Source organism: Leptonotus elevatus, chromosome 4 (assembly GCF_054856555.1).
Source record: "Leptonotus elevatus isolate MCC_2025b chromosome 4, RoL_Lele_1.0, whole genome shotgun sequence".
Lineage (NCBI taxonomy): Eukaryota > Metazoa > Chordata > Actinopteri > Syngnathiformes > Syngnathidae > Leptonotus > Leptonotus elevatus.
In genome coordinates, this window is record NC_141242.1 from 12,591,357 (window position 1) to 12,601,046 (window position 9,690).

At 37.5% G+C, this 9,690-nt stretch overlaps 1 protein-coding gene across 1 annotated transcript; it reads right to left on the reverse strand.

The window, feature by feature from the left end:
* Positions 1 to 5,848: 5,848 nt before the first annotated feature.
* LOC147175563 (prolactin-like) lies at positions 5,849 to 9,379 on the reverse strand. Its single transcript, XM_086072734.1, has 5 exons — positions 9,370 to 9,379; positions 9,135 to 9,307; positions 7,702 to 7,803; positions 7,179 to 7,379; positions 5,849 to 6,058 (listed from the first exon to the last, which is right to left on the reverse strand). Exons 1-5 carry the CDS (start codon positions 9,377 to 9,379, stop codon positions 5,849 to 5,851), a joined length of 696 nt encoding a protein of 231 aa, XP_085928860.1.
* Between the last annotated feature and the right edge of the window lie 311 nt (positions 9,380 to 9,690).

Consider the following 9,690-nt stretch of genomic DNA (forward strand, 5'->3'; position numbering starts at 1 on the left):
ATCGGACATGACAACGGTGATGCCTCATTTGTTCCGTGACCACGCTCTAAACTCCAAATACTCGCATCTCAAATCATCTTTCCAAATCAAATGAATGGAAATGCCAGGAATCCATTCCAGATTCTGCCCCTCTCCCCACGCTCCAAAAAAAAAAAAGTTTTTTGTTTTGTTTTTAAAGAGCGCAAACCATATTATTTACTTAAAAACATTTATAGGCTAGTATTAGCAATGGTACCATGATTAAATAGAATGTAAAGAATTAAAGTGTCTTGGCATATGGGTAGCATTATAATACATTCTTTAAGACAAAAAAAGAAGACTTTTACAACTACTACATTTTTCGGCAAAGGATAAACATTACATGCTTGTGAGTATTTTTATTCTGCGTGCATGAGGCACCATTAACCCTGGAGAACCCAAGAACCCTTTTCTTCTTTGGAAAATTATGAATTACACATTAAATGACTGCTATAAGTTCACTGAACATCAAAATAGATGTTTTTTCAATTTTAACCCTTTTTTTTTAAACTAGCTCAGAGTTGCTAATTTATCAAAATATATATATATAAAACATACTCCTAGGCATTCTGCAACATGATATGAAATAGATGAACAAAAAAAACACAATTTTACCATCTGATGGTTTGCTGAAAAGATGGTTTTGTTTGGATTGATTTCCAGCTCAACAAAATTGGCATGTTGCCAGCCATCTTGTCACCACCACTCTGGCTCATGTAAGTGCAATATTCATCCACTAGATGACCCCATGCAGGGGTCAGAAGTGGCACTCTGGAGTTTTGAAGTGAAATTTGTAAAAACAAAAAAACAAAAAGGTCTTTGTTATTTGAGTAGCAGAATTTATAGGGGCCAAATTTGACCCCGTGGGTTCTCCAGGGTAAAATATTCAAATATTTTTTTCCATTGATGCTATTTGTACGCCATCTATGGCGTTTTGCATTGTGTGTCAGCATTTAGCTAGCGGACGACAATGTTGTGTTTAAAACACACAATGCGTAATTCTCTATTGTAATTATGTGATGCGTGGTGGTTTATCGGCCATGGACGGCGCAGCGGGACAGCAAAAATGGGAGAGCAACTGGAAGTCCACAGGTTCACTTTTATTAAAAAAGAAACAAAAGAAAACAGTGGGCTAGGCGAGTTTTGGGCGAATTACCTTTACTCCTCTTTCAAACCGGTCTTTTCAAATGACTGTTTAAGCAGACTGTCAAATGTTGCATGCTTAAGGTCACGCCATCATCACTTTTTGTTCTCTGACAAGTCATCACCCTCCGCTGTCAGCTGAGCTTTTGTCTTTTTGACACATGGCAATAAACTCGATGAAAACGGGCCGCTCGGCTGCCTTTGTGACTCATCCTCATCAATGTCTTTTTATAGAGCCCGGATGCTTTGAATATTACTTCAGTGATTGTTGAAATTGCATCCGCCTGGTCCATGGGAACACTTACCTTTTGGAGAGAGCCCTTGTGAAGTTTCTTGCAAGGAAACAGTGTTTCTCTATGCCCGGCATGCTGATAAATTCTCTGCCAGATGGACAGCGACAGAAGTGTTTCTCTCTAACGCCATCCGAAATTGACAACACACTTCAGCCAATCCCTGAATGACTTGGAAAGACTTTTGTTGGCTGCGCCGGCCGCGTTGAAGTAGCCCGTCAAGTGATTCTGGGGAGAGTTCCAGATCTCTTCCCGAGCTCAGCTTTTTTACTTAGAACCCCCAAAGTATCAGCATTTGGATCTCCATGCCGCTCTACGTTGCTTCCACTCATGCCAGCAACATGCTCTGTGATCACTGTTTTAAAACTAGATGATAAAAAAAAGAGGAAGCATCGGTGGTGTCTTGCACTTATGCCCCCCCCCCCCCCCCCGCACTCTATACATTATTAATACAATAACATTTCCTCTAGGTCCACCCAGGAAATGTAATTACTTTGTATAGCCCACAAGTTGTCATTTCCTGTAGCGCCATGGGGAAAATAGAAAGGCTATGAAGCAAGTCCCCAGCCAAGAATGAAAAATAATAAGAGCGCAAACCTTTAGTGGTGACGATCGCACACGCTAAAAGCAGGAGTCGCCACCAATTCTGAAAAGCCGAAATGCTTCTTGGGCACAATTGTCACGAACGATTTGGTATAATACTCAACATAAATCAATAAACGACACTTTATTTGTATAAATCTCTGTAGCCTGCACATTTACCTTTTCAAATGATCACTTACGCGTCAACAGTCGTAGGAAATGATCAAATCCCGTCACTACTTGCACCTGTGCGTACCATGTTGGTGACTCCTGCTTTAAGTAGATAAAGTCAAACTTTGGCGGTAACAAGATGATTCACAGATAACAAAAATAGTGTGCAAAAATACGTCAGTATGCCTTTATAATGTATTTATTTACATTAAAATGGCACACAATTCTTATCTTGCATAAATTAACGTGGTTATGTGAAACAATGATTTGTGCAAATCTATTGGCAGGTATCTGGACTGGACTGACTGCTTTATTTTTTTAAAGCTAGCAGAGTAGCATGAATGTAAATAAGTTACAACTAAGCAAGCTAAGAAGCTAACGCTATTTTCATGTTTATTTTTTATAGACAATGATGATACATGCCTCGACCCTGGGCCTTTTTTTTCCCCTCCTCTTCCTTCCGCCGCTTTCTTAATGCAGCACCTGAGGGCTTGGACCTTTTCATTGAAAAGGTTTTTGATGTATAGACAACAACACAAGCGTGCCATGCAACGCTCTGAGATGATGCGCGACCCCTCCCCCTACCTTTCACTTTAAACGGCAGGTTCAGGGGGACAGGTCATAATCTCATAGTCATTTATTTGAACTAGAAGTTATGCTGCATGTGCTCATGTATGTACAACAATTAATTTTGGGAAATGTGTTATAATGTGATTAGATTAATTGTATATGTAGGGCTTTATTTGATCTTTTATTTGTTGTAGTGTAAGCAATGGATAAGGGTTTATAACTTACACTAATATCTATGCATTTAATAAAAGTGCATGTTCTGTTTATTTTCCATGATTCGTGTTTTTCTTCTTCATTTGCTTTATTTTCTATTTTAATGATTTATTATGAAATAATAACTTATTTTACATGATATAATTTAGTGGGGGTAGGATTAGATAAATTCTTGTACTTCTTCCTACTCCCTTTGAACATGTAAATTCTGACTTTACTAATAATTATTTTCCTTTTTATCTTTTATTTTCTTTCTTTCTCTTCAATTTTGTATTGCATTTATATGTTCAATAAACCACACCAAAACAAACCAAATAAACTAATTATTATATGAAATATATATGCTGTATAACATATTTTAACCTGAGGGGGAAAAATATTTTATTATCTTCTTTTTTTTTGCCCTGCGATTTGTTCTGCAACTTGGCGTCCCATCCACTAGATGACGCCCTAGGCGACCGCCTAGTTCGCCTATGCCAAGTTTGTTAATGCAAGTACAGTTCACTTCACTTAACTCAGAAGAATGAGTTATATTTACAACCATGTCCTTTTTGTCCTAACACTCTTGAACACCCTGAAAATAGAGGTACATTAAATGGCTATCATTCCAAAAATTGTTAATTTTATATATATATGAATAAAGAAATAAAGAAATAAATATATTTAGTTAAACACCTTAAATTAAAGATGGAAACGCTGTATTTTAATCATATGGTGACTATTTTAGTTAATAAGTTAAAAATTGTTAATTAAAGTCGTTTTAATTTATGTCTATGAAATGGTGTCTGAAGGATAAATCATGCATTTAGACCTGGCTGTTTGTTTCTTGGCAAGAATATTGCTCAAACTCATCAATAAAATGTTTTCATGAAAAGTGTTGCATAATTTTATTGGGCCTAATTATTATTATTGTTGTTCTTGTTAACATTAATAATTTTATCATTGTACAGTATTTGTATTTTTTTTAATTCATGTTCCATCGCCTACCCGTCAGAGCCATCTTGTGTGGAAGATGGCAAACTACAGTCACAGAGCTGGCTCTTTGGTCATTATTTTTATTTATTTCATTAATCCCAGGAATTGAGGGGAAATGATTCATATTAAGCAACTGTACCCTTTTTTAAATTCATATATAATTTCAAAGTAACCTCATAGGCTATATTATTTAGCCGCATTATTTTGTCTTCAATTAATACATTTTAGGTTGGTTACCCTATCTGCATTTTCTATTATTATTATTATTATTTAACTAGTGTTTTCTCAAAATTGTAGAGTATTTTTTCCTAATTCATTAGTTGTATTTGTACTTAATAAATTCCAGGAATTAAATTAAATAGGTTAAATTATTTAGACTCATTATTTTGTCTTCAATTAATACATTACAGGTTCTCGTTTATTATTATTTAATTAGTGTTTTAATAATATTGTGGAGTATTTTTTTTTTCAAATTTATCATTTTTATTTTTACTTAATAAATTCCAGGAATTAAATGAAAATTTGAAAAAAAAAAAGTATTCTTAAATTGTACATAGTGTGTTGTGGTCATGAGTTTACATACCCTGGAAGAATTTTTAAGACATGTACCATTTGTTAAGAAAAACACGATTCATTATTATATTAATTTTTGAAGGAATTCTAATTAAACTATAAAGCATTTCAGAACAGCCCAATCATTAATTAAACATGACAAAGCATTAAATGGTCCTTGTTCAGTCCTATTTGCCCAAAATTGCTAATACTGTAACTGCCAGTGAAGGTAAAATTATGAGCACAACTGTATATGAATCCTAACTGACCATTCTATGTTCTCTCATGCGTGCTACCACAGAAATATTTCATTTGAAAATGTCTCGCTTTTAATTTTTAATTTTTCCATTCCACAGGGTCGGGTGCTTCTCGGTGAGTTTGTGGAATGGTACAAAGCTCACGAGGCCTAGTGGCAGACGACAACACAACTCTAAAGAAGTGGAAGGAGCACAACAAATGCAGGAAGAAGAAAAGGGAAAATGGCGTCAATTGCACACCGACGGACTGTGACTTCTCACACAATCGCACGCGCACTTTTGGTTGTCCCTCTTGATTGTTTATTGATGTTGACAAAAATATAAATATTTCTTTGTGGTTTATGTTGATGGTCATGTGATTTGACTATGACAGAAGTGAAATGAATATGTTAAGCTTGTACAACAATATTTTTTATTGTTTTCATTAATTGTGTGCCTCTGATTTCCGCACCCGTCCCTCTATATTGGATTAAAGGACGGTCGGTCAACTTTTGGCCAAGCACTTATTCACCATGAGCAATTTTCATGGTCATTCCACTGATGTCTTTTCGTTATAGACACGATGAGATAAATGAGCGGCTTCATTTATTTACTCCAGCGGAAAAATCCGCCTACTTTAGCTCTCACGTTGTAATTCTCTTTGTAGCTCTGTGGGTTAAGGTTTGAAAAATTCACCACTTTGAGGGCTTTAGCATCCTCCAAAATTTGAACTGGAACCCGGCACCATGAATTTTGGTTGGCAATTCTATCGTGAGTGGAACCACAAAAAGAAAATATCTCAACAACCAAGCCATAAAGATGCCAAAGTCTGCCATTTTGGTTTGAACTTTGAAGCTGCCATTTTAGACTCATTTTGTCCTTCAAAGACAAACTTGCCAATTTACCCCATCGCAACCAAATTCGAACCGCGTTTATAAAACAGACACTCAATTGCATGAAGTTTGAGTTCTAATGAATTTTATGATGATGATTTCTATTTCATTTTTTTCTAACCTTTTTTAGTACATTGCTGGGAAAAAAACAACCATTGTTACAACTATGCTATACTAAACGAGACTCGGAGCGGGATAACCTGACCTAACAGTCCAGTCCTGGCAGCGTGGAGCACTGCAGGATGCGCAGGTAATTCTTGACCTTGTCCGAGTCTCGACGGAGGCAGTAGAGCAGGTCGTTGCGGTCCAGCGAGCTCAGACCTCCTCTCTTGTAGAAGGCAAAGGTGGACGAATGGAGCGCTCGCTCAGGCCGGACGGGAACGACCGCGTTGCTGAGCACGCCCTGAAGCTTCATCTAAAGAAGAAGAAGGGAGGGGGGGGGGGGGGGGGGTATTTATATTAATCAGGATACTCTTGGTCATAATTCTTAAAGGGGAAGTCAAGTCAAAAATGTTCTTTACAATATGTTCTATGCGCCCCCACTAGTCAAAACACGGCATTTATGGAATATGAATTAAGCAGTACAATCCATTTTGTCACTTGCTGTCGACTGAAAATGACATCACAGTGCCTAAGGGCTTGTGAACGTCACATGTCCAAACCCAGAAAACAAGTCGTGAATTACTAAGTTTTTTTTAGTATTTATTATGGACATGTTGTACACCTGCTATACAATCTAATGACATCCAATACCACAGCTTTATGAAATTCTGCCTCGACAAAGATAACACTATCAAATTATAGAATTATGTGACATTTAAAATAAATATATTTATTAAAACAGCATCATATTGAGCTTTATGCAAGTTTTATATTAAATTGTTTTGTTTTGGTGATCTTTTTAAGCTATCTTAGTATTTTTTTTCTACCATTTTTTTTCTAAAAACATTTGTTTTCCAAGTTGGCTCTTTTTCTTTCTTTTATTTTTTTTTTACTTTTGAAAGCTTTTTTTTTATATACTTTCATTTGGGTTGCCAATTATTATTTTTTTTGACATTTAGATTTTTTTTGGTTTACCTTTTTCAATATATATATATATATATATTCTAGCGTTTTAAATACATACATATTTATTTATTTTTTGGGTAATTTGCAAATTATGTTTTATTTATATGGCCTGATATAGCCAGTGAAAATCTGTAAAAAAAAATAAAAATATAATTCATAACTGTTATGAAAACAAAAAATTTAATTTAAAAAAATAAATAAATAAAAGGTCTGGGGAAAATGACCATCAACAAGTGGAGGTTTCCACAGGTTAGGTTCCCTCTATGAATAAGGGAATCTATACAAATGCCAAACCATGACTACTGCGAGGGGTGGTGGCTTTGGGGTAGTAGGGTTCACTATATTCTAAATAAGACGTCATGCAAACAAATGTGTGATTTCTTAATTAAAGAGATCAACAACAACAGGTACACCTCAAACGTAACGCCATACAATACAAAAGCAAAGCAAACCGTCGTCATGCTGACCTTCTCTGCCATTTTTAAGACTCCTTCTCTCAGTTCTTGCATCACATCGCTCATCTCCAGCACCTTGTTGGAGCTGAAGTGACTGAACCGCTCACGGTTCTTGTTCCGGTTTTGGTCCTGGCGCATGCTCTGGTGCAGCTGTGACAAGGGGTCCCCCCAGGCCCCCAGCAGCCTCAGGATCACCTCGGTCAGCTGCTCTCTCTGCACACACGGGAGCGAAGCTTCTTCAAAAAATATAAACAGTTTGTTTCGGCATGTTCGTCCAAGAAGGTTTGAGCTGCATGTGTACCACTTTTTCTAAATTTTTAAAAATGAAAGGCAGCTTAGAAATGGTCGTCAAATTGCAGAAACCTTGTTTTACAAATAAATAGTCTCATACTGTATTCAAATTCCTTAATAAAAGGTAAACATCTGTTTTGTAGATTCCAGGTTTATTTACTTTCATTTCCATATATGAAAAAATTTCAATTTTTATAATCCTACTAATAATGCACATTTGTGTGTGTATAAGTTGTATACTCACATCTAGACGTTTTGCATTCTGCTTATCGCCCGGTGTCAGGATGTCATGTGTGTGACATTTCCACTTTCTGAGCATGTTGCGGCTGGGGAACAAGTAGTGGTCCTGTTTAAGAATAAGAGAGTCAGATAGTCAGAGAGAGAGAGAGAGAGAGAGAGAGAGAGAAAGTCAAAGACAGAACTAGAAAGAGAGAAAGAAAGAGAGAGTGTCAAAGACAGAATAAAAGAGAGTCAGAGAGAGAGAGAGAGAGAGAGAGTCAAACACAGAGAGTCAGAGAGTGAAGGACAGAGTCAGACAGTCAGACAGCCAGAGAGAGAGAGAGAGAAAGAGTGAGAAAGAGAGAGAGAGAGAGAGAGAGTCAAAGACAGAATAAGAGAGTGAAAGAGAGAGTCAGACAATCAAAGAGACTGAGAGAGAGGGAGAGAGAGAATGAGAGAGAGAGATGGAGAGAGAATCAAAGACAGAATTAGAAAGAGAGAGTGCGAGAAAATCAAAGAAAATAAAAGAGTCAGACAGTGAGAGAGAGAGAGAGAGAGAGATGCAGAGAGAGTCAGAGATAGAGAGAGAGTCAAACAGAGAGTCAGAGAGTGAAGGAGAGAGTCAGACAGTCAGAGTGTGAGAGAGAGAGAGAGAGAGAGAGAGAGAGAGAGAGAGAGAGAGAGAGATAGAGAGAGAGAGAGAGAGAGTCAAAGACTGAATAAGAGAGTGAAAGAGAGAGTCAGACAATCAAAGAGACAGAGAGAGATGGAGAGAGTCAAAGACAGAATTAGAAAGAGAGAGAGAGTCAAACACAGAAATAAGAGAGAGTCAAACACAGAGTCAGAGAGTGAAGGAGAGAGTCATACAGTCGGAGAGAGAGAGAGAGAGAGATACAAAGACAGAATAAGCGAGTGAAAGATCCCATCCAATCCAATCCCCTTTATTTCTATAGCACATTTTATGAACAAATGTTTCCAAAGTGCTGCACATTAAGATCCGCACACTATCATACACGTGAAATCACGTAAAAGCAACTATAAAAATAAAAACAATCAACAAAATAATAAAATACAATAGGTAAAATAAAAAGATGGAGAGAGTCAAAGAGAGAATGAGAGTGTTAAAGACAGATGACAACAACATTTACAGAGAGGGAGAGAGAGATTCACACAAAATCTGAAGACAGAGTGAGAGAGGGGAAAAGGGAGAGGAGGAGTCAAAAACAGAGTAAATGAAAGAAAGAGCGAGAGCGATAGATAGGGGTCAGGGGTCAGAGAGAGAACTTTATATTGGGAATTTTGTTGTTGGACATTCAAAAGTTGAGAGAATCTCAAATTAAGTTCACTTGTGCATTTTATTTCCACCCCAAAATGTCATCTAAAATCTGAACATCCCTCCTTTTTTTGGGTGAGTAGTCTATGTCATGCGGAAAAGCCCTTTTTGGTTAGCTAACTCACAGATTGCGATTGCAGGTCGCTGGAGATGCCGTGCATCCTGGACGACTGCTGCATGACGCGCTCGAAGAGGTCAGCCAAGGTGGGGAGGGGGCACCCGGCTTGTCCGTAGGCACACATGGGGGCGCCGGCCACGCTCAGGAAAAACTGCGCCAGCGTCACCGCGGCAAAGGAAACTACAGGCGGGAAAGAAAGGAAGCTTTCAACTCCATATTCCGTCATTCGTTATAAATCCTACCTTTTGTCATGGTTCCTGTTTTGACAGCAGCAGTCTTGTCAAGGGGTTGGTTCGAGTGCAATGACGATGCCGACTAGACAAACTCATTTATATACACTCGTTAAGCGTACGTCACGTGACTTATTTGTGCGTGTTGTTAAGACAACTCGGGCGGAAAACCGACGACAAACCTTGGCAATTTGCGCACTGGACTGCATGGGACATTAAGGATGCATAAAGGGGTTATAAAAAGTCGACACACCCCTGTTCTAAGGTCTCTCTTTTAATTATTATTATTATTATTTTTTAATCATTTCAAAACTTTTTCCACCATTAATGTGA